Raw genomic sequence first — 26,310 nt, 5'->3', positions numbered from 1 at the left:
ATTTGCTAAAAATGCTTTATTGGAGAACATGGACAATAATATATAAACCAATGTCTTTTCTTCCGGCCATACTGGCAGAGCAGACCCATGTTTGTACAGTAATAACCAAATGGAAAATATCATAACTCAGTACAAAGAATATTAAAACAAGAAAACAAACTAAAATATATATATAGTGACAGACCACAGGGGGCTGCTGAATGGGAGGACAACTCAGAATAAATGGCTGGAACAGAACAAATGGAATACCATTCCACCTATCCTGCTCCAGTCTCTACCACCAACCTGTCCTCCCAGAGTAAGATGCCACCAACCTCCTGTGTGATAAACATCCACTAAAAAAATAAATACTGATAGTTCACTAAAACAGTCACAGGTGGTAAACACTTCACTACATGCTACATCAAGGTAAAAAGAGAACATCATTTATCAGTATGGAGAAATAAAGCCAATGGTAAAACAGGACGTTTTTCTAAAGGTTTAGTCATTAGTTCGGTTCTCATCTGCTTTGCAGATCGTTTCCTGGATCTATTGGACCGCTTTAATGTGACAGAGGCAAGTGGGAGTATGAACAGGTGTGTGTGTGTGTGTGTGTGTGTGGGGGGGGGGGGGGGGGGGTGCAATGTCTCTGTGTGAGAACGATTGACAAAGACAAGGCACTCAACTTGACCGCAAACTCCAATTCAAACCACAGTTCCAGTCAGGCCAACAACCTCAGATGACAGTTGCCCACATACTGCAGCTACACAGCAATGGCTTGTTTTCAGATCACTAAATGAGTCTACGCTTTCCACTGACTTATTTGAAGTGTGCATGGGGCAAAGGGACAAAGCCAAACACTCAAAAGAATCAATATGATCACGTTAGCCATGGACACGGTAAGAGTTGTAGGAAACATTACTAAGAGGGGCATTGACTTCCTACATGTTTCATGTTTTCATCCTCAACTAAACCACATCTTGTTACATCATGAGGAAACTTCTCTAAAAACAACAATCTTTGCCTCTTCACACCTTTTAAAATGAACAGTTGAACCCAGTTTAAAACACATTTAAAAATACTGATAGTTGCACAATTAGAGAAACCAATTTCTAATGGTGAGTTTAAATAAAGTACATACTCAGTGTGGTAAGACTGAAGCCCAGTGGCAGTAGCAGCAGAACGAAAGAGGAGGAGAGGAGAGGAGGAGAAAATACAGGAGAAGGGGAGAATAAGAGGTGTGTGCGTTGGAGAGGGACATCTAGCTGTTGAGTGGTCCTCGTATTAATCTTTTAACTGTTTTAGAGGAGATAGCTGTGTCGTATTCATTAGGCACCAAACAGAGGGAAACAGACTGAAGCAGGCAGGGACTATCTGGACTTGTCCAATGACAACCGCTTGTTTTCGTTTTTCCTGGTGAAAAACGTTTGAAAAAGTTTTACTATGGTGTGCCCTAATGAATACGACCCTGATGTTCCCCATTTTGACCTTTGACCACATTTGACCTTAGGTAGCCTTCTCCAGGGACTGATAGTACTCCACCAGGACAGCCCAGGCTTTGGGGGCCATGAAGCCTTCCGGAGGGTTCTGTCCTTCGCGAGCCATCTTACGCATCCGTGTCCCTGAGATGAAGTCATAGTCTTGATGGCTGAAAGAAAATGAAGAAAAAAATGTAGAAGGCACCGTCTCATTTCAACAGCCTGACCCTGAAATGTTGTCTGGTAAGTGAGGAACGATCTTCTAAGTTACTGTGTGGATGAATGGTATGACCAACTCAATTCAAGGACACTTTAGGAAGAGTTCGTCGAGGGAACTTCACAAAATGCACTTCATATGCTTGAAAAAAAAGGCCATGTATTTCTGTAATTGAAGTAAACACGCACTCGAGCCCCCTTATGCCAGGGGACCTGGGATATCAAAAGAACCTCAGACACATGAACCAGCAGCACACAGAGACGTTGCTTCAAGCCAGCGGCAAAGAGCGAGCGCAACCTAAACGTCAGACCTTCGCCGTCAAATTCAAACCTTCTGTTAGACTTCTCAGTTTAAACAACTGGTTCAAAAATAAACACGGGCCAAAAAAATTGTCTAAACACAGCTAATTAGTCTCAAACCAAAATGAGAAAATTCCTGTAAAAAACAGACTAGTCTAAATACAATCTTCCATGACTCCGCCACACACAAGTAGGGGATAAATGAAATATTTGTCAATGATTAGATTCATTAGATACTACTGTAGATTCCTTCATTTAGACAAAGGGGGCAACATTCAATCACATTCCTTCTCTCGCCACTGTTACAATGCACTTTCCTCATAATAATCACATTTGTCAAATGTGGTTTCGTTTGTCAGCGGCTTGCGGTCGTGTGGACTGTTGTGGTTTCGTTTGTCAGCGGCTTGCGGTCGTGTGGACTGTTGTGGTTTCGTTTGTCAGCGGCTTGCGGTCGTGTGGACTGTTGTGGTTTCGTTTGTCAGCGGCTTGCGGTCGTGTGGACTGTTGTGGTTTCGTTTCTCAGCGGCTTGCGGTCGTGTGGACTGTTGTGGTTTCGTTTGTCAGCGGCTTGCGGTCGTGTGGACTGTTGTGGTTTCGTTTCTCAGCGGCTTGCGGTCGTGTGGACTGTTGTGGTTTCGTTTCTCAGCGGCTTGCGGTCGTGTGGACTGTTGTGGTTTCGTTTCTCAGCGGCTTGCGGTCGTGTGGACTGTTGTGGTTTCGTTTGTCAGCGGCTTGCGGTCGTGTGGACTGTTGTGGTTTCGTTTGTCAGCGGCTTGCGGTCGTGTGGACTGTTGTGGTTTAGTTTCTCAGCGGCTTGCGGTCGTGTGGACTGTTGTGGTTTCGTTTGTCAGCGGCTTGCGGTCGTGTGGACTGTTGTGGTTTCGTTTGTCAGCGGCTTGCGGTCGTGTGGACTGTTGTGGTTTCGTTTGTCAGCGGCTTGCGGTCGTGTGGACTGTTGTGGTTTCGTTTGTCAGCGGCTTGCGGTCGTGTGGACTGTTGTGCGCAGCGGAGCGTCTTGTACGGATTTGTACTGTTAGAGCCGCAGCAAGAGTCACGACGTTTCCACACATTAAACCTCATCATGGATTCCTGACCAGCAGAGTTGTAGTAGGATGTAAACTCCAGGTACACATATTCTGCAGTGTCCTCTCCTGTCTACCTCACTCCTGAAACTACATATTGAAGCCCGCAGACAATTTAAGGGTTGGTTTGGGGTTCAATTTCATTCAGAAAATTTCACTTTTTCCCCTCCATTCTTTAATTGGACTTGAAATGAGTCAATGAATCTCATTCTTAAGGACTCTGGGTTCTGGTCTATTCTTTGAACCCACTTGCAGATGTAAATCAGCTGTCAGCTAAATCTGATACAAATGTATCATTTCTCAGGTGTCCTGAAACGTGTGTTTTTGTAGTACATGGTCCCTGTTCAAATCAACTGAATAGACCAGTTAAATAACCTCCCTAGTTCCTCCCCTAGTACTGCTGACTAACCGTCATGTTATTTTCCTCTGCACGACAGTGAGTCCTGAGCCTGCAGGACAGTACAATGCAGACCAGGCTGACAGCCAGGTGGCAGAACCCAGAACCCTGTGTATGTCTGACACTCCAGGTGTGCCAACGAGTCCGCTTCCGTTTCTCCATCTCCATAGGCAGCAATGGGATCACCTTCCTCCTGACCTCCGTAATGCAAACCCACTGTTGAACACATCTACTACTGTATTCTCCCCATAAATTACTGTATTCTCCCCATAAATTACTGTATTCTCCCCATAAATTACTGTATTCTCCCCATAAATTACAGTATTCTCCCCATAAATTACTGTATTCTCCCCATAAATTACTGTATTCTCCCCATAAATTAGTGAATTTTGTACTGGAAAATCACACCTTTTTATCATATTGTCCTATTTCCTATCAGATCTATAGCTCAGGCCATGGGGCTAACACTTGCAGTCTCGCTGGGAAGAAATAAACATTCTAGAATTGCATTCTAGAACATTCTAGAACCTGTTCTACTGTATACTACGCTCAATGTGTTCTGGTCCTAAAAACTTTGATGAAATACTTTGATGAACTCTGATTGTGGAGGACTTGTATTCATTACAATAGGTGGAAATGACAGGGCAGAGAGAGAGTGAGACACACAGAGAAAGAGCGAGGGGGGAGGGGGAGCACAAACTCCAAACTCGGCGGAGGAGGAACACTTAATATGCGGTCAAATGAGAAACAGCTTGCGCTGATTTTAGCCATTACACTATAGAGGCAGACTTTAAGGGCGATCGTTGGCAATTAGGCCTAGCATCTATATTCCTCTCACATTTGGCAGCGCCGGCCGGCACAATGTGCACAAGGAGTGGTCGAGAACAGACGGAATGCCATAAATTTCACAAGGCGCCAACCAGAGCCTTTGAAATGGTGATTTAGCGTTTACCTTCTCTCAGCTCTCCCTAGCTGCTAGCCTAGCACTGATACGGTCAGAAAGAGCCAGTCATTGCGGCTTTGAAATGTTTTGGCGTAGCTCTTTTTGGGTCTTCAGGTTTCATATTAATAAAAACAACACAATTGAGCTGAAATGAAGTCGCCTGTTATATAATGTTATTGTGACAGTCAGAAAACGGACAATTACTTTCCTGGAAGGAGTAGAATATAACGTGGTTAAGGTTCTTGACAAGCCAGACTGCTGACTCGGCAGTTCTTAAGGGGGCTTGTTGAGAAGAGTACAAGGGGAATTCTAGTAGTGGTGACATAGTAACCACTATAGGACCTTTGTCCCATTACTCTTACATGTCCACTGAGTCACACTGCAGAATTCTCACGCTTTAGCAGGAAGATTTACTGCTATCCAAAAGGTCTTATCCAACTGTAAAACTAGATTAAAAACACTGGATAATGGATAATTCAGCCACTCGAAGTAGAAGACAAGCTGATAGAGAAGTACTCATTGATTGTACCTTTATAACATACCAAATGGTTCTGGAGTGAGCCTTTATCAACATACTGGACTACTGGTATGGAGAGACAGAATATAAACAGCCTTGTCAGTTGTGGCTCTTATTGTCGAGTAATTCTCCTGCTTTCAATCCAGGAAGGAAATATATCTCTGTGCTCCATTTCTGAATCCCATGCCTAGGTGAAACCCAACTAGGTGTGGGGAAATATTTCCTTTCAGACTAGTTCTCCTGGTGATTGTGGTATTCCCCCCCCCCCCCCCCGATATACAAATACTATATTTATCTTGTCAACTCAATTTATTCTGATATCAAAACATGCGCCATGGAAAAAAAGGGTGTACCCCTTCTGATCAATCAGTTCCTACTTTTTAAGTCATCATATTCCTTTAATCAGTCAGATCAGTTTTCAGTCATGATATTCTAAGCCAGACATGGCTATAAAGTGATAGCGTGGATGGTATTAAAGCCCATAGCACACAGAGATTGACTAATGAAAATCGTGCATCGGCTGCAGTATCCGTACACAGACTTTTTACAGACTTTAATTAATAGCAGTTCTCTGTGATTTCCGAACGACTTCAAAAGCTCTGAGAAAGCCACAAAACGTTGTAAAGAGCATAAGAAAGCAAAGAAGTTCCTGTTATTCTTGGCTTTGCCGTTTGCCGTAGATAAGGAAGAAAAACACATGGGAGGTTTCAGTGGAGAAGCTTAATGAATGATCAATTTGGGTTATTGGAGTTAGGCATGATAATGTTTACAGGCTGTGGAACAACATTCCTGCCACCGATGAAAAAAATAAAAAAAGAACCGCTCATTTGTTTTCCGTTGCAAAATGTTTTATGTTGTATGTCCTAATGAACACACCCTGCTTACCCACGTCAAGATTGTACGGCAGAATATACATGTTGATAGTATTTTGATTTCTAGGTAAAAGTGTAACTAAATGTTGACTCATTCTGATTGGTTGAGAAAGGTCACCTGTATGACCAGGACTCATCATCTTGATGCGAACTTAGAAACATCTTAAAACCTTCAAGAATGTAACATTTGGACTTCATTACATCCGTTGTTGAAGAACACTGGTATTACGAGTGACATCCACCGATTACATTCTTCGAACCTTGAGAGTAGAGATTTGTTTATAAAGACACTCATTATGGGGCGGAAGGTAGCCTAGTGGTCAGAGCGTTGGGCCAATAACCGAAAGGTTGCCAGAACCAATCCCTGAGCTGACAAGGTAAAAATCTGTCCTTGAACAAGGCAGTTAACCTACTGTTTCTAGGCCGTCATTGTAAATAAGAATTTGTTAACTGACTTGCCAAGTTCAGGTTTAATAAAAATAAATAAAACAATTCCACTGGGATTAATCATCCTGTCCTTCACGCAAACACAAAATGGCAGACAGACAACACACAATAAGGAGATCATCTTTCTACAATATTAAAGCGGATCTACCCCCTAAAAAATACAATAAAGAGATGGAACGGAGACTGAAAAACAAACGATGAGTGACAGGGCTTACTTCTTGGGGTCGTAGAAGTCCATGGCCCTCTTGGCTTTGTTGTAGGCGGCCACCTTGAAGGGTACAATCTCCAGGGTGATGAGTCCAGGCGCCATGGTGAGGACTTTAGCCCCATGGGTTGGCTCGTACAGGTCCTTTCCCGTGGCTGGGTGGGGCATGCCCGCCGGGTCGCGACCCACGATGTAGAAGTTGGCGCCGGCCACCATTCGGGCTCGGCAGTGCCACTGCACCTGTGGTTTTATGGAGGAAAAAAAGAAGTTTGCTTTAGTTACTCAAAACTAAAGTCAATGCTAAATGTTGGCATTTCCAATGGGTGAAAATACTAGCTGGTAATTCTGATTTAGAGCCAATTCTACCTTTTAGCATTTAGAATGGGAAAACCCCCTCTGGTCACTCAGAGGATGAGAACGTTCAAAACGTTTTAATGGGAAGCCAGGAGAAGGGGAAGTGGTCGGGCAGCTCTTTCAGTGGGTTGGAGAAACAAGGAAGCCTTGGCACAACAGGCACATTGTGGTGAGACCGATGGGAAGGGAAAAACAGCACTTGATTACCTTGACTGATTTGTAATCACGTACGGTGGAGCACAATTACCCTAAATACGAGTGGACATCGCTCTCGCTGCTACCACCGATGGACATGGACGCAAGCCCCCTATAATTACATTACAAAGCACTTTCTGCAATAATAAACAGCCAATTACGGTAATGACGTTTGGACAGGAGTGCTCAACCCCCCCCCCCCCCGAACGTAGCGCCCACCGTCGACATGTGAGAATCCGGTTTTACAACACATTACAGAAACAACAATAAACGGAGCTCTAGTGGAAGTTTCAAATGACTAAAGAAAACAAGACTTCATTCTTTTGGCCAATCCCACTATTTAACCACCCATACGCTCCCATCCTACTTTTAAAATTGGAAGTCTTCAACCTTAAAAACGCTGGTCTTAAACTAAAAGACCTTGATGAGAGAACAAAGGGAGTTAGGAGGAGAAGAAAAAAACGACAGTTAAACTCTGTAGGCAGTCTGGAGAGGGAGGGATGGAGTGCATTGTTTTGTTAGCTGGTTGCAAGCGAGTCTTAAGATGGACACTCAGGGCCATGTGAACCCACTCCCTCCAACCTGGCGGCTATTCTATTTGTATGCCCCTCCCGGGCACATATCCTACTTTGCCTTCCCTGTATTTATATTCCTGCTAAATGTACTAAACGTTTTATTACATTTGATCTTATTTTGTATCATTCTTAACTTGCGTGCTCTTAACCGTATCATGTACCTGTACCTGTACAGGTACCTGTAGTTAAGCACATCATTGTACTGCGTACCATGTGGCATCGTGGATAGGGAACCTGTAGGTAAGCACGTCATTGTACTGCGTATCATGTGGCATCGTGGATAGAGAACCTGTAGGTAAGCACGTCATTGTACTGCGTATCATGTGGCATCGTGGATAGAGAACCTGTAGTTAAGCACATCATTGTACTGGGTATCATGTGGCATCGTGGATAGGGAACCTGTAGGTAAGCACGTCATTGTACTGCGTATCATGTGGTATCGTGGATAGGGAACCTGTAGTTAAGCACGTCATTGTACTGCGTATCATGTGGCATCGTGGATAGGGAACCTGTAGTTAAGCACGTCATTGTACTGCGTACCATGTGGCATCGTGGATAGGGAACCTGTAGGTAAGCACGTCATTGTACTGCGTACCATGTGGCATTGTGGATAGGGAACCTGTAGGTAAGCACGTCATTGTACTGCGTACCATGTGGCATCGTGGATAGGGAACCTGTAGGTAAGCACGTCATTGTACTGCGTACCATGTGGCATTGTGGATAGGGAACCTGTAGGTAAGCACGTCATTGTACTGCGTACCATGTGGCATCGTGGATAGAGAACCTGTAGGTAAGCACGTCATTGTACTGCGTATCATGTGGCATCGTGGATAGGGAACCTGTAGGTAAGCACGTCATTGTACTGCGTACCATGTGGCATCGTGGATAGGGAACCTGTAGGTAAGCACGTCATTGTACTGCGTATCATGTGGCATCGTGGATAGGGAACCTGTAGGTAAGCACGTCATTGTACTGCGTACCATGTGGCATCGTGGATAGGGAACCTGTAGGTAAGCACGTCATTGTACTGCGTATCATGTGGCATCGTGGATAGGGAACCTGTAGGTAAGCACGTCATTGTACTGCGTTTCATGTGGCATCGTGGATAGGGAACCTGTAGGTAAGCACGTCATTGTACTGCGTATCATGTGGCATCGTGGATAGGGAACCTGTAGGTAAGCACGTCATTGTACTGCGTATCATGTGGCATCGTGGATAGAGAACCTGTAGGTAAGCACGTCATTGTACTGCGTATCATGTGGCATCGTGGATAGAGAACCTGTAGGTAAGCACGTCATTGTACTGCGTATCATGTGGCATCGTGGATAGAGAACCTGTAGGTAAGCACGTCATTGTACTGCGTATCATGTGGCATCGTGGATAGAGAACCTGTAGGTAAGCACGTCATTGTACTGCGTATCATGTGGCATCGTGGATAGAGAACCTGTAGGTAAGCACGTCATTGTACTGCGTATCATGTGGCATCGTGGATAGGGAACCTGTAGGTAAGCACGTCATTGTACTGCGTATCATGTTGCCTCGTGGTTAGAGAACCTGTAGGTAAGCACGTCATTGTACTGCGTATCATGTGGCATCGTGGATAGGGAACCTGTAGGTAAGCACGTCATTGTACTGCGTATCATGTGGCATCGTGGATAGAGAACCTGTAGGTAAGCACGTCATTGTACTGCGTATCATGTGGCATCGTGGATAGAGAACCTGTAGGTAAGCACGTCATTGTACTGCGTATCATGTGGCATCGTGGATAGAGAACCTGTAGGTAAGCACGTCATTGTACTGCGTATCATGTGGCATCGTGGATAGAGAACCTGTAGGTAAGCACGTCATTGTACTGCGTATCATGTGGCATCGTGGATAGAGAACCTGTAGGTAAGCACGTCATTGTACTGCGTATCATGTGGCATCGTGGATAGGGAACCTGTAGGTAAGCACGTCATTGTACTGCGTATCATGTTGCCTCGTGGTTAGAGAACCTGTAGGTAAGCACGTCATTGTACTGCGTATCATGTGGCATCGTGGATAGGGAACCTGTAGGTAAGCACGTCATTGTACTGCGTATCATGTGGCATCGTGGATAGAGAACCTGTAGGTAAGCACGTCATTGTACTGCGTACCATGTGGCATCGTGGATAGAGAACCTGTAGGTAAGCACGTCATTGTACTGCGTATCATGTTGCCTCGTGGTTAGAGAACCTGTAGGTAAGCACGTCATTGTACTGCGTACCATGTGTATCCTGTGCATTAAGTGCCTTCAGAAAGTATTCACACCCCTTGACTTGTTCCACATTTTGTTGTTATAACCTGCATTTAAAATGTATTAAATGGAGATTGTGTCACTGGCCTACATGCAATACCCCATATTATCAAAGTCGAAATATGTTTATTTTACGAACTAATAAATGAAAAGCTGAAACGTCTTCGGTCACTAAGTATTCAACCCCGTTGTTACGGCGAGCCTAAATAAGTTCAGGAGTAACAAGTCACATAATAAGTTGCATAGACTCATTCTGTGTGAAATAGTGTTTAACATGATTTTTAATGACTTATCTCTGTACTCCACACATATAGATAACTGTTAAGGTCCTTCAACCGAGCAGTGAAGTTCAAACACAGATTCAACCACAAAGACCAGGGAGGTTTTTCAATGCCTCGCAAAGAAGGGCACCAATGGGTAGATGGGTAAAAATAGAAAAAGCAGACATTGAATATGCCTTTGAGCATGATGAAGTTATTGATTACACTTTGGATGGTGTATCAATACACCCAGTCACTACAAATATAGAAGCATCCTTCATAACTCAGAAAGGGATTTCACCATGAGGCCAATGGGGACGATAAAACAGTTACAGTTTAATGGCTGTGATAGGAGACTGAAGATGGATCAACATTGTAGTTACTACACAATACTAACCTAATTCACAGAGTTAAAAAGAAGCTGTACAGAATAAAAAAAATATTCCAAAACATGCATCCTGTTTGCAACAAGACACTAAGGTAATACTGCAAGAAATGTGTCAAAGCAAATCATTTGTCCTGAATATGTTTTATTTCAAGCATAGTAGTAGCTGCATCATGTTATGGTTATGCTTGTAATCGTTAAGGACTGGGGAGTTAGAGGATCAAAAATGAACCTAATGGATCTAAATACAGAGGAAACCCTAGTTCAGTCTGCTTTACACCAGACACTGGCTGATTAATTACCATTCAGCAGGACAGTAACCCAAAACACAAGGCCAAATCTACACTGGACTTGCTAACCAAGAAGAGAGTGAATGTTCCGGAGTGGCCGAGTTACAGGTTTGACTTTAATCTGCTTGAAAATCTGTGGCAAGACTTGAAACAGGTTGTCAAGCAACGATCAACAACTAATTTGACAGAGCTTGAAGAATATTGAACAAAATAATGGGCAAATATTGTACAATCCAGATGTGTACAGCTCTTAGAGAATTACCCAGAAAGACTCACAGCTTTAATCCCTGCCAAAGGAGATTCTAACATGTATTGACTCAGGGGTGTGAATACTTATGTTAATGAGGTGTTTCTGCATTTAATTAATACATTTGCAAAAATGTTGTTTTTTTTAAACACGTTTTCGCTTTTTTCATCATGGTATTGTGTGTAGATGGGTGAGAAATACATATATTTAATCCAGGCTGTAACAACAAGATGTGGAATAAGACAAGAGGTATGACTACTTTCTGAAGGTACTGTACGACAAATAAACTGGGAATACAGCATATGTAGTCAAACACACAAATCATTTCATAGGGTGTTAGATGAGTCCGGAAGATCGTTCATCTTCTCCTAAATGTACGGACCTGGACTGATCTTAAGCCTGTTGTATTATTTCAGGGTGAAGAAGTATTTTATTATTTTATGGGTGAAGTCCATCTGAAGAGAAGGGATCTCTACCACTACCTCGCTATCCAACAAAGATGCCAGAATTACAGAGAACATGCAGCAACTCTTGGAGGACAATGGAATTACATTATAAAACGTTTATTTATTCTCAGAAGGCTCAAAAAAAAAAATCAGAAACGGGTTGGTTCTACTTTTAACAATGAGGATGCTTTTGTGGTGCATTTGATGTCAGGCTGTAAGATCAGACAGATGATGGGCCTTTTCGGGCTGCATCGTGTTCCCCAGAACAGAACAGAGCTCAGTCTGGTCTCAATGATCGTCTCCCCATAACCCTGACTACATGATTAAAGGACAGCAGGAGACTTCAAACAGCTAGACAGGCATCAAGTAAGTAGAATACAAAGTGACAGAGATTATATTGAACTTTCTAATTCTGAATGTAAATTGCCATCCATGTTAGATTAAGCTGATTTCATAAGTCATGTGTAGACCGTCCCATCATATTACATCATTGACAGTCAGGCAATTTAAGTAGCCTCCAATTCTTGAAGTGTACTCATTACTTTGGCTTGTGTTACAGACTTTGTCAGGTCCATAGAAATAGAATCCATAGAATGGACTTGGCTGCCAGTCCTCCCATTATTTCAACCATTGACTTGAATAGGGAAGCCCGTTCTAGGGGTTCTATGGTCAGGTTACTGCTAAGCTTACCTCAGTGGGGCCGGCGTACATCATGGGCGACGGGAAGATGGCCACGATGGTGTTTTCGGGTTTCAGCACGCCCTCGTCCAGCACGGCGGCGTGCTGCTTCATGCGCCACTCCAACGGCACGTCGTCGTCCTTGGTCCAACCGCCCAGCGGGTGCAGCAGTAGGACGGGCCGGCGGTAGCCCCGTTCGATCAGACGCTTGTGGGTGTCCTGCATGAGGAGGGCGTGGCCGTTGTGCACCGGGTTACGCAGCTGGAAGGCAAACACCGCGTCTGGAGGGAGAAAGAGGTCAGAGAAAGACTGATTTAGACGCTGCATCTTTATTGAGACATCCTGGTTTTCTTAAACAGAGAGAGCAAAATAGAGAGAGAGATCTAACTCTCTACCGTTACCTGCATTCATCTCCTTGAACTTGTGTTTGAGCTCAGTGGGGGTGAGTCTGTACTGGTCCAGGCCGTCGTTCCAGCTGATCTTGTCCAGGACCTGCAGGTCTCCTCCTACCAGCCAGTCTCCACTCTCCATTACCATCTGGACCAGACAGAGAGACAACACTCTGACCATTAGCATCTGGACCAGACAGAGAGACAACACTCTGACCATTAGCATCTGGACCAGACAGAGAGACAACACTCTGACCATTAGCATCTGGACCAGACAGAGAGACAACACCCTGACCATTAGCATCTGGACCAGACAGAGAGACAACACCCTGACCATTAGCATCTGGACCAGACAGAGAGACAACACTCTGACCATTAGCATCTGGACCAGACAGAGAGACACCACTCTGACCATTAGCATCCGGACCAGACAGAGACAAAACACTCTGACCATTAGCATCTGGACCAGACAGAGAGACAACACTCTGACCATTAGCATCCAGACCAGACAGAGACAACACTCTGACCATTAGCATCCAGACCAGACAGAGACAACACTCTGACCATTAGCATCATACAATACCACACCCACTTCACTGTGACTCATATATTTTCCAGGGTTCCCACTTTTCAAAAAATAATTTTCCCAGGACATTTCAATGACCTTTTTACCAGAACTTATTTCAACCCGGGTATTGTGCAGATCTGAAAAGACTGGATAGCTGTAAGCAATATGGTGAACATTTCAGCCTATCAAAGAAGAGAGAGGTGCCGTAATGACCATATATATGGCTTATAACTATCCAATCCTGTCAGAGGTACATGAAGAGCCTGCGGCTATGGATCAATTTGAAATTGATGCTAAACAAGTGGCCTTCTCTAACTCCTCTACCATGTTCATACTGCGGTTATAACAGCCATCAAGGACTGTTTCAAAACAGTAAACCACCCCAATCTGGCAACCGCTGAAAGAGGGGCGGGATTATGGATAAATCAATAACAGCCCCCAGACAACTTGAAATACAACATCTAAAAAAGTTGAGACTCCTACAAATTGGAGCCCAGGAAGAATGAAGAATCCACGTTGCTTTATGCCTCTGACCGCATCTCTATCGACTTTAGCGGGAAAAAACTCACGAGGAACACAAAATATGACGTGTAATGTAATCCACAATGAGACACCATCCACGATGAGCTCATGGACCACATTGAAGCGATTCCCCCCCTTACAATATTGTTCTAATGTCCCCAAAGTACTGCTAAACCCAGGCAAAGCCAGCTTTGTTTCAGGCTATAACTCTTGGTCTGCCTTTCTGGGCATGTACTGTGCCGGTGCTGTAACCACTGGGCTCTTTATGGAGTACACACTGCAGGGTAGGTACTAAAGCCATCAAAGCATCAGGACTATAGATAGACTATGGCAGGACCAGGGGGGTCCAGAAGCATATACACAAATGTGTCTTATAGAGAACGGCTATTCAATATTACTCAAGGAGTCAAAGTTAGAAAACAATACCAGCCTACTAGTGAACAGTTCTGATGTCCCATATAAAAACAGTCACAGTGGCATGTAATGGTTGGGATTTAAAAGGGGTTGGTTCCTATGGATGTAACTGTATGGGGGCTGAGTCTTAGATTCCACAGACTATAATTTATATTCTGAGGAGGATTCCACAGTAGCGCTGACTGTCCGACAGACATTGGTAGTGCATTTCGCCCAAGTCTTTGTAAGTTGAAGTAGGACGTCTTTCACAACAGAGATGGCGCATGTATTATCCACAAGGTTATATACACTACATACATCTTCAGTGTTCAATAAAACATTGAGAGAACCAAAGGCTGCTAAAACTCTGCCCTCTTGTTGTGATCATCAATAAGCCAGAGAGGAAGGATGGATGGAGTTCAGTGTAACGGTGTGAAGAGGTGCCTTTCATTCCACTTGATCCAACTAGTCTGATCTACTGGCTCCAGATCAGTGGCAAAGAAGACGAATAACCCTCACTTTGGCGGCTGAGACATGAAAGATCCATCTGAGGAAAAAATGTTTCAATTCAAATCCCAAACACACAGTAGATCTTTTAAACATTCTAAGATGGAAAATGATAGTAGAATGCTAGCTCAGGGGTAACCCAAAGCTGCATTTACACAATAACACACACACGGTGTTTTAGATACAAAGGGACTCCTGCTAAATTAAACAACTCAGCATGCTGTAGTTTCCAACGTGAAGGCTCCCATCTCCCTAGCGGCACGGACAGGAGTAAACAGGAAACGTGGATTGACCGCGAAGTAATACGGAGCAGGTTATTCCTCGTCTCAGAGAGAGACGGAGACGGGATGAGGGGCTGCCGCCTGCGAGGGGTGTGTTGACGGATCGGCTACAGCGCCGGGAGTTAAAGTGTGTGTGTGTTAAACGAGTGACACCTTAATCATAGCAAGCTGTACACACACACACAGCGGAGACAGGACAGGAGGCACCGTTGGAGAAACAGAGTGAGTGACAGGTCTGGGAGAACCCACTACCCAGCATGCATTGCCTGCAGCAGGGCCAGAGCCGCCAGAGACAGACGCACTAGAGGATTATGGGTAGCTGATGGACAGCCAACTACGCTGCTTTCTTGGTAGTGCCTACAACTGAACACCAACCCAGAATGGATAACAGAGACGCTAAAGATAGTGTTGGCTGTTCAACTTTGTTGAATTGAAGGGCATTTTGAGTGAAACAGGAGATGCAAATTCACAGCATCTCACCCAGCCAATGACTCAACAGGGCAGGGCTTTAAAATGAGCCACCGTGGTGTTAGTGTGTGTCTGTTCAGTGTGTTTAAAATCATCAGACCGAGTTGGGCTGAAGACAGTATAGCACTACTCCAGCTCCCTCTGTGCGTGTGTGTGCAAACCCACACTAATCCATAATAACAATGGGAGCCCAAATTGTCCCGAGACAGATAGCAAAAATAACCCTAGCCCGGCTCCTGCCACCATCAGTCTTGAAGATAGGGTTTCAAAAATGCAATTTCACAATTGTCCTCCCCGGTTATAGATCTCCAGTCCTGTTGTGTGACGTGGCAGCGTGTGTGTGACTACACTTGTGTGTGCGCAAGACAGCTTTCCCAGGTCTGATCCCTCGCCACGGCTGGGCTGGCGCCTGTAGTTTTTTTTTAAAAGCAGGGGGGTGGGATCATTTCAGGACGCCACGAAGTCTACCTGAGCGCCCACTGATATAATAACAGTCCATAATAATAAGAAACCATTGTTGCCATCTTTGCGCAGGTATATTTGGAATGGATGAGGTGGGTGGCTGCTGGCGAGGGGTAATGTGTTCAGCAGGGCCAGCCCCAAGTCCAGGACAGCTTTACTAAAAGCCCTGTGTAAATAAAAGGCGGTTTGAAGGGGCCAGATGGAGCGAGGGGGCCGAGAGAGACTGCGATCCAAATAAAACACATGTGCAAATTGAGGGCGGTCCGAGGGCGATGGAGCGATTACACAAGCACTTCTGACAGGGGAAGGAGAGCAGCAGCAACTCATTTCTTTACAACACTACTCCACTTTATTCAGTCCTTCCATAAGCAGCACTGAGGAAAAGGGTCACCTAGGATCTGTCTTCTATTAGAACCAATGTGTGTGTGTGTGTGTGCGCGTACAAGGGGAGAGTTGGTTGGGTTGGACATGGGGAGGGTGTTTATCAAACATCACGTTAAGGGTAACCATCTCAGGGGCCATGCCTGCATTGTTCAGCATTATCACCAGGGTTCCATTTCATAATAACTACCAGTGGGACATTCTATACAGCTCTGGAGACTGTGGAGCTGTAACAGAAGGTATGGGTGTATGATAATAAACGTGGTGGGAACGCCAAGGCTCCTCCCTGTCACATGACATAAACTGTCAGATGAAGCTGTCAAGAGCACCGGTTTGAGCCAAACAAAGATAAGAAAAACTCAAAGGAAAACAAACATCGTCGTTTTGACATGTTACATGACAGTTTTCAAAAGTGACAGCTTTCGTCGGAAAGTCAAGACACCCCTTGCTGTGCAGTGGAACGGTCCGTAGCCCCCCCTGCTCGTTGTTGTGATAGGGTCTCTGGAACTAACCACTGACCTTGATGTAGGAGTGTTACTCAACAGTTTTTAACATTGACAGCATTTGCTGGCACAACACCCCTCGCGGTGCAGTGGACCGGACCGTGGCTGCCCTGTCTGTCTATGTGGTAGGGGTCTCTGGAACTAACCACTGACCTTGATGTAGGGGTGGTCCTTGCAGGTAGTGCCCCACTGGCGGGCGCAGCGCTCCTCCTTGCGGTGCTCGTAGAACTCGGGGTTGCGGAGGATGGCCACACGGCGGCCCTCGTACACCAGGGCCATGGCCGTGACGCCGTCCAGACGCTCCTTGTCCGCCCCCGACACCGGCAACACCACCGGCACAGACAGGTTGATGACGCCGCCTAGGGGACGGGAGGGGAACAGGTGGTTTGGTTCATTGAGGGGGTCAGAGGTTGAATTAAGGAAAGGAGACATGGAAGGTAGCCATGTTAGTGCTTTGAGACACAGAATAAATCAACGTCAGACTGCTGACAGAGGAAGTTGATCGGTCAGAAACCAGACAGCCCCATCAGCAAACCTGCAGTCTCTCCAACAATAACTTCAAGTACAGCCTATCTACTGCATACTATACCAGGGAATATTTAGACCTTTAAGATATATGAGGTGTTTAGGGAACAAACACCATCCAGTCTTGTGCATTCAGGTGGTTTCTGACCCGCGCAGAAAGAAAGAAAAAGAGAGAGAAAGAGAAAAGAAAGAGAGGCCCCGTGTTGACATGACGTTGGCAGATTCATTTAGCCCTACACCTTGATTAAACCAACATGACCAGCACGCTTTTCACATCCTATTGGATCAGAGGGTGTGTTGCTGGATGGGATGCCATTGCTGCCAACCACCCCGCCACCACTCCTCTGTCCTCTGTCACAGAGTTAGCACACACAGCTGGTTTCAATAAGACATGTGAACACACACACATGCCTGCTGTCCCAGCCTGGCCCATGCCAAACAAGGAGCTGGCACAAACACACAACACAGTCATCTACCAGGGAAATGCTGGTGTCCTTGTCAATCCTATTAACTGGGACTCCACATCAGGGATGGATTACAATGAAGTGAGAGTAGGGTTGTAAAATTCCAGTAACATTCCCAAAATTCCCTGCTTTACCAGAAATCCTGGTTGGAGGATTCCCATATTTCCTGCTTATTTCCAGGAATCTCCCAACCAAAATTTCTGGAAAACTGGGGAATTTTGGGAAAGTCACCAGAATTGTGGCAACCTGAAGTGAAAGTGAGGGTAAAAGGGTCATTTAACTACAAAAGTTGTGTTATTTAAATGAAGAAATGATCTGACTTCTATCCAGTCATGTTTGGTTCAGTCGTGATTGTGTGGAATGGAAGCTCCTCCAGCGCCGTAAGGGTCAGCCACTGTAAAATCCCTAGAAGGAACTGGAAATAGACAAATGATAGTTTGTAGAGGCAATCAATATTGAGGCTTCATCCTTTTCCTCCGCTCACATTTCCCTCGCTAGGACAAACAAGCGAAACCCGAGTGAGGGCATTGCACATGGACACGTCATTCAGCGTTCTCTACCAAGTACACAGGCCCAGTTCCGCTTATTTACCACAGCATAGAGTCACCATTAGCTCTGGTCCAAAACATATTGAAATCATATCTAAAGAAAAACCCAACAAGACCTGATCCAAAAATGACTCGTTGGTGCTGTGAAGAATAGAGAGTTGTTGCTGTAAGGAACACCTGTGATTATCGGACAGCTAATGAAACACTGGCTTGGTTATCATTTCTGTTGTTTAACACATTTTTATGCTGCGCGTGTGTGTGTGTGTGTGTGTGTGTGTGTGTGTGTGTGTGTGTGTGTGTGTGCCAGTATGTATTGGCAACACATCACACACGTCGCCTTAAGGGTCAGTGTTATGTGGGCAATAAAAGCAAATTGACTCTTTTTTGGAAATTCAAACTCTGTGTAGGAAATTGGTGTAATTACACAGTTTCACCAATACCAAAGACTGGGCCCCGCGGTGTTCCTTCAGCCCAACTCAAAAGGTACCGGTTCCATTTGTTTCCAGAAAATTAAAAGTATTGAGCCTGAAGTGTAAAAGGATCACGATGACTCAACACAATACCATGGTAAGATTATCCCTCTGATTCTTTCATCTAAAAATCAGACTTACTTTTGATTAACTAGTGTATTCGGTCATTTTGAGGTAATGATGAGCTAATCAAGACCACTTGTTCCAACTCTACATGTACATATTACCTCGACACATTATTTTACTGCTGCTCTTTAACTATGTTATTTTTAACTTGTCTATTTTTTTACTAAACACTTAAAAAAAAATATATATATATATATATATATATATATATATATATATATATATATATATATATTTAACTGCAGTGTTGGTTAAGAGCTTGTAAGTAATTTCACTGCATGGTCTACACCTGTTGTATTCGGCCATGTCACAAATAACATTTGATTTGATTTGAACATGTCCTTTTGAGAGCTTTCATCTCCCTCTAGTGGCCATTATAGAGCATAACATCCATCAATTTATTTGACTTCACAGAGAAATACACATATTTATCACAGCACCTCCTTCTCAAAATGTCAGTGAGAAGTGAGGAGAGGATTAAGAAAGGCAGACATTGAGAAGTAGGCAAGGAAAGGACTCTAAGGCAGACATTTTGAGGAGAGGACAAGAGGAAAACATCAGGGATCAAGGAAAGATTATTGAGAAAGGGCCATGATGCCATCTTACCGTCCAGCAGACAGTCAAAGTGGAGACACTGCAGGAACTCCCTCTCCCTCATGAAGCCGTTCAGAGGGGTGGCCCAGCCCTCAGCAAGCACCTGAACCCACTGCATGTCCACCTGTGGTCAAACAGCGGTCAATCAGCACTCAAATAATGGTTCAACGGCATTCCAAGTGTGGTCGAACATGGATCACACTTTCAGAAATGTTCCCTTATCACTTTAACATAGGCCTTTAGAATCTATCCATCCCCCGTAGACTCTCGGAAAACACCAGTAGGTGTTTGTAAAAATGGTATTTGATGAGAACGGTTACCTTTCCAATCTGCACAGCAGGTAGTGTTTCAGCATCCGTCTTGGCCAGGTCCAGCTTGTTCTCAACTACGTACAACTCCTTCACTTCATAGGAAGCATCCACCGGCACTATATCCTACAAATATTCATTCATTATACCAGTGAAAATGCACAAAATATCATCGCAAAACGAGAACATCCAAGAGGTTGATCGTGTTGGATAAGAATTCAGGGGTGTGAAAGTGGGGGTTATTCAGCTGTGAGGCGTTAGTATTTTTGGAAATGTGAATCCCAATCTGAAAGTGTGAAGACACTGCCCTCTAGTGGTGGAAATTAAATGTGACAGCCTGCTTCCATGTTACAGGTTTCAATGAATCTGTTTATGCCAAACCTCATCAATGGATGGATGAAATAGAAGGTTGTTTCTCTCACCTTCTCATGTAGCAGGTCAATGAGCTGCTGTATAGACTCGTTGACACTGCAGGAGTCAGTCTTCAGCACCAGCTCTGGGGCCTCTGGTTTCTCATACTCCGAGTCTATCCCAGTGAAACCTGACACATGGAGAAAACAGTCACAATTCATTTATGGAATAGCTAAATCAGTCCCTCAATTGGCATGAATAACAATAGCTGAATATGAAACAATATGTAATTTGCAGAAAGGTTGTGACTTCATTAATGTTGCAGGGAAGGTAATATCTATCCACTGAGTCAGTGGCTCACAAACATTATCAGTGATTGGGAAGAGCACAATTCAGTTGGTGGTACAGAGTTCCCCTGAAGTACCCCCTCATGTGCATTTGAACAGCAACCCTATTGTCTCATGAGTCTTCTCAAGTACCACTGTGGATAGACCAAGTAACCCCAGGGGCCCTTGTACCTCTGGTTGGAAACACTGCACAAGTCACACAACTTAACTGAAATCTAGACAGGCTTTTTTGTTGTTGACATGGTTCACACAGCTTATTATCCAGATTGGCGTGACAGGAAGAGACAAGATTCTTAATAGTGTGGTCTGAGGACACACTCGAACAGGGCTGAATCCCACCCCATCCCCCCATTCAATTAGTCACTCTACTACCTGACATATGGCACCTGGTAGATCATGTCTTGACTAGTTGGAGAGCTTAACTAGACTTCACAGTATATTGTCTCATGCCTACAGCTCAGAGCTTAGCATGAAGGAACCTGTAAGTAAGCATTTCATTGGACTGTGCACGCCATGTGGATACTGTGCACGCCATGTGGATACTGTGCACGCCATGTGGATACTGTGCACGCCATGTGGATACTGTGCACGCCATGTGGATACTGTGCACGCCATGTGGATACTGTGCACGCCATGTGGATACTGTGCACGCCATGTGGATACTGTGCACGCCATGTGGATACTGTGCACGCCATGTGGATACTGTGCACGCCATGTGGATACTGTGCACACCATGTGGATACTGTGCACACCATGTGGATACTGTGCACACCATGTGGATACTGTGCACGCCATGTGGATACTGTGCATATGAAAAATGAACTGACTCCGAGCTCAGCAGGGTGCACTAGACTAGATGAAGATCTTGTCCCAGCAGCTTCCTTAGCTTGTGACTCACTGTTTCACTAAGCGATAAATGACACAGCACTTCCTCTGGTAACAACAGCCAAAGACATGAGATCTCATGTTCCTGCTGGTCCAAACCAATACACTTTACATACTTTCTCTAGAGACTTCTCTCCAACCTTTTCATACTTACTAATGCTATAAGAGTTATGGTAAAATGCCTAAAAGCATTAGAGGTCACCCGAATATGACTTTTCAACACCGATACCGATTATTGGAGGACCAGAAAAAGCCGATACCGATTAAGATTTTTATTTATTTGTAATAATGACAATTACAACAATACAGAATTAACACTTATTTTAACTTAATATAATACATCAATAAAATCAATTTAGCCTCAAATAAATAATGAAACATGTTCAATTTGGTTTAAATAATGCAAAAACTAAGTGTTGGAGAAGAAAATAAAAGTGCAATATGTGCATGTAAAAACGTTTAAGTTCCTTGCTCAGAACATGAGAACATATGAAAGCTGGTGGTTCCTTTTAACATGAGTCTTCAATATTCCCAGGTAAGAAGTTTTAGGTTGTAGTTGTTATAGGAATTATAGGACTATTTCTCTCTATACGATTTGTATTTCATATACCTTTGACTATTGGATGTTCTTATATGCACTTTAGTATTGCCAGTGTAACAGTATAGCTTCCGTCCCTCTCCTCGCTCCTATCTGGGCTCGAACCAGGAACATATCGACAACAGCCACCCTCAAAGCAGCATTGCCCATGCAGAGCAAGGGGAACAACCACTCAAAGTCTCAGAGCGAGGGACGTTTGAAATGCTATTAGCGCGCATCCCGCGAACTAGCTAACCATTTCACATCGGTTCCACCAGCCTAATCTCGGGAGTTGATAGGCTTGAAGTCATAAACAGCAGAGCTGCTGGCAAAACGCACAAAAGTGCTGTTTGAATGAATGTTTACAAGCCTGCTGCTGCCTACCGTAGCTCAGTCAGAGTGCTCTATCAAATCATAGACTTAGTTATAACATAATAACCCACAGAAATACGAGCCTTAGGTCATTAATATGGTCGAATCCGGAAACTATCATCTCGAAAACAAGACGTTTATTCTTTCAGTGAAATACGGAACCGTTCTGTATTTTATCTAACGGGTGGCATCCATAAGTCTAAATATTCCTGTTATATTGCACAACCTTCAATGTTACGTCACAATTTCGTAAAATTCGGACAAATAAGGTGGCCCAAACTGTCGCATAGACACTGACTCCGCATGCAATGAACGCAAGAGAAGTGACACAATTTCACCTGGTTAATATTGCCTGCTAACCTGGATTTCTTTTAGCTAAATATGCAGGTTTAAAAATATGTTTCTGATTAGGTACAGTCGTGCAACGATTGTGCTTTTTTCGCAAATGCGCTTTTGTTAAATCATCCCGTTTGGCGAAGTTGGCTGTCTTTGTTAAGAAGAAATAGTCTTCACAGTTCGCAACGAGTCATGTTAGCAGGCAATATTAACTAAATATGCAAGTTTAAAAATATATACTTGTGTATTGATTTTAAGAAAGGCATTGATGTTTATGGTTAGGTACACATTGGAGCAACGAGAGTCCTTTTTCACAAATACGCACCGCATCGATTATATGCAACGCAGGACACGCTAGATAAACTAGTAATATCATCAACCATGTGTAGTTAACTAGTGATTATGATAGATTGATTGTTTTTTATAAGATAAGTTTAATGCTACCTAGCAACTTACCTTGGCTTCTACTGCATTTGCGTAACAGGCAGGCTCCTCGTGGAGTGCAATGTAATCAGGTGGTTAGAGCGTTGGACTAGTTAACTCTAAGGTTGCGGGATTGAATCCCTGAGCTGACAAGGTAAAAATCTGTCGTTCTGCCCCTGAACGAGGCAGTTAACCCACTGTTCCTAGGCCGTCATTGAAAATAAGAATTTGATCTTAACTGACTTGCCTAGTTAAAAAAATGATAAATAAAGGTGTAGTAAAAAATAAAATAAAAATCAGCCAAATCAGTGTCCAAAAATACAGATTTCCGATTGTTATGAAAACTTGAAATTGGCCATAATTAATCGACCTCTAATAAGCATGTGTTATTTATCTGTCCTTACCTCTGATCTCTCCAGCCCTGGCTCTCTTGTAGAGGCCCTTGACGTCTCGCTGTTCACACACGTCAAGCGGCGCGTCAACAAACACCTCGAAGAAGGGCAAGCCTGCAGCCTCGTGGATCTTCCTGGCGTTCACACGATCCTGGACAATGGAGAGACAAACAACGAGATAGTTAACTCCTGACGATGATAAGTGTATTTGAAATCGTCAACTGGGAATTACAGGCAAAACACAAGTAGCAGCATATTAACTCTCTCCATCTTTCTTTTTGCTCTCTTTCCTCTCCTCTTTCTCATGACTTATCACCTCTTCCCCCGGTCTTCCTATATCCTCTTCTATCTCTACCTCCCGCTCCTCTTTCTCTCACTTGTTCCCCCCCCTCACCCCTCACTCACCCGTCCGTAGGGAGAGATGAAGCTGGCGATGCAGACGAGTCCTGCGTCGGCGAACAGGCGGGCCACCTCGGCTATACGCCTGACGTTCTCCTCGCGGTCCTCAGGGCTGAAGCCCAGGTTCTTGTTTAAGCCCTGGCGGATGTTGTCTCCATCCAGCGAGTAGCAGGGGATGCCATGGCACACCAGGTACTCCTCCAGGGCCATGCTCACCGTGGTCTTCCCAGCCCCAGACAGACCTGGGTGGGAGAGAGTGGCGAGGAATAGGTGTTGATGGTGGTTGGTCAATATTAGTATTGAGTGTAGCCAACTAGCAATACCCCCCATTTTAGCATTGCGTCAATATTAGCATTGAATGAATGATGAAAATGGTGGCTGTCAATATTAGCTTTGAATGCATGATAACAAATGGTGCCTGACAATATTAGAATTGTCTTTAGAAATGCTACTGTTGATTGAATGCTAATATTGTCTTTTGGTAGTACTTGAAACCTAAATACATAAGTATTTAGTAAATCTTGTTCAATGGTGAGTTAGTGTGAGTGAATATAAAGTGACTGAAAGAAAGGCTTAAAAAAAGTTTGTATTTCTTTGAAGACTAACTGACGATAGCCTGGTCCCAGATCTGTTTGTGTGGTCTTGCCAACTCCTATGGTCAGTCTCACAACAACCAATGACCCTAGGAGTGGACAACACAGTCCAAACAGATCTGGTACCAGGCAAACTGAACTTTAGTTATTCTGTATACCTGTGAGCCAGACAGTGCATCCACGGAAGCCCCCTCTCGTCCCCACCACCTGACCACGCTTGTTCCTGCTGACATGATGAGCCTGGTAGGTCACATTAGTCGCCCTCTGCATTCCCTGCAATCACAATATTGTTCTGCCCTTTAGTTTCATATCAAATTATACTGACTTAGTCCCATTTGTTCCTTTGCATTTGCAGCCAACACTGACTGTGACTTTGCAACATACAGAAGCCACAATGACTTGCACTGAGTCCACGAAAGGCACATTTCTTACTCATGAAGCAAAAGGTCATCAGCAATATTATGACAAAAACGTTGAAGGACTGGTTTGACCCTAATGTACAGTAAGGTGACATAGGTCTACGTTCCAATGCATGTGCTCTGTCACTAGGCTCCTGCTGAGTAGATTAGCAAGAAGCATTTTGAGAGTCACACAAAAATTGTTCGTCAAGGTACACGGGTCTTCGTGATGACGACAGATCATTTTGCAGCAGATACAGTATCTCATAGTTAACTAGCTAACTGCAGCATATAGCAGTTGCTATATGGCAGAACAGCTTGCTTTTGAAATGTCGTGCAAGCTATAGCTTGATACAAATGGCTGTCTGTCTGGCATTTGGTGGCAAGACTAAGAAGCTAACTAGTTGCATTCCTCCAATCCTAGTAACACCGCCATTCCGCGCAGCTAAGAAAGTATTGCATAATTTAATTATAGCAGTAAATGTTTTACTGGGAACAGAAATTGCAGAAACAAGAGACAACATTGATAGTTCAGCAGCATATTGTTGACGTGGCAGCGGTCGCCGGGGTAGGAATGAATACAACAACTCACCCAATTCTCGCTGGACGAGTTGCTCAGCTTCGGTTTCTTGTGAGAGTTTCCGGAAGTCTCCATAACGGTCTATAATGAACGCTTTCGTCACCAGTTACGATATATGCGACCTACTAAATCAATTACTAAAACGTTATATTTTTACGGACAGTTATCTCTTTGAATGGAGGAACCTCAAACAGGAACCGAGGAGGACGACCTACGTCATCAGAATCGGAAGTGATGTCTATTGGCTGGTGAACTGTCTGTTCTTTGAAAACTGATTTTGAATCAGTTTTATCCGCGCAAGTCTCAAACGACACCGTGATGACATCTATGGATGACAGAGCTAGATTACATAACATATCCTGGACCAGTTATTTATTACCTGTGGTGTGCATCGCGGAGATAAGTACGGAATGCACATTGAATAAAACACATATTCATATTAGACATTTTAGTTTGTTGGCTCCAGTTCGATTTTTTCCAATTCTATTATATGATTGGAAATAACTTATTTAAATAACTATATCACGTACTGTGGCAAATCCTACTCATACAAAAATACATACAAAATATTACATATACATATAAAACAATTATCGTAAAGACAGACTTGATTACAAAACATTAAAAGCAATCTGTGAAGAATTGCACTGTAAACTAAAACTTGTAGCCGACTTAATGTTGCATATGGTTGGCCCTGTAGTTTGCTTCTTTGGAAAACGCCTAACCCCACATCATAGAAAGAAGTGTGATGATAGGCTATGTACTTATCCAATGTCCTCATTACAGAACAGGCCTGGAAATAAATAGCCTATTTTTCTTAATCATCATGTAGGCCTAGTTGGCTAAGACCAGGCTTTACCTCTTTTGAAGCGTGAACAAGCTGGCTTAAATAGAGCATGTTTATTTCTTAGATGTTTTGTATGAAAGTTAAAAATATAAATACAAATAAATTGAATTGCAATCAAATATACAGTTGTGTACATTGTAGTCCTAATTCATTATGGAAA

General features: G+C 43.9%; 1 protein-coding gene across 1 annotated transcript; it reads right to left on the bottom strand.

Annotated features, from left to right (window-relative positions):
• On the bottom strand, positions 1 to 25,587 carry LOC110497322 (bifunctional 3'-phosphoadenosine 5'-phosphosulfate synthase 1). Its single transcript, XM_090187794.1, has 12 exons — positions 25,316 to 25,587; positions 24,484 to 24,598; positions 23,739 to 23,974; positions 23,346 to 23,484; positions 20,073 to 20,191; positions 19,663 to 19,776; positions 19,355 to 19,466; positions 16,769 to 16,974; positions 12,543 to 12,678; positions 12,154 to 12,422; positions 6,447 to 6,676; positions 1 to 1,627 (listed from the first exon to the last, which is right to left on the bottom strand). Exons 1-12 carry the CDS (start codon positions 25,376 to 25,378, stop codon positions 1,486 to 1,488), a joined length of 1,881 nt encoding a protein of 626 aa, XP_090043920.1. The 5' UTR covers positions 25,379 to 25,587; the 3' UTR covers positions 1 to 1,485.
• Positions 25,588 to 26,310: the final 723 nt, after the last annotated feature.

The sequence above is a fragment of the Oncorhynchus mykiss genome, chromosome 10 (genome assembly GCF_057628025.1).
Source record: "Oncorhynchus mykiss isolate SJ-2025 chromosome 10, ASM5762802v1, whole genome shotgun sequence".
In the NCBI taxonomy this organism is placed as follows: Eukaryota; Metazoa; Chordata; class Actinopteri; order Salmoniformes; family Salmonidae; genus Oncorhynchus; species Oncorhynchus mykiss.
Note: the sequence above shows the minus strand (reverse complement) of the source record. Positions and strands in the feature narration are given on the sequence as shown.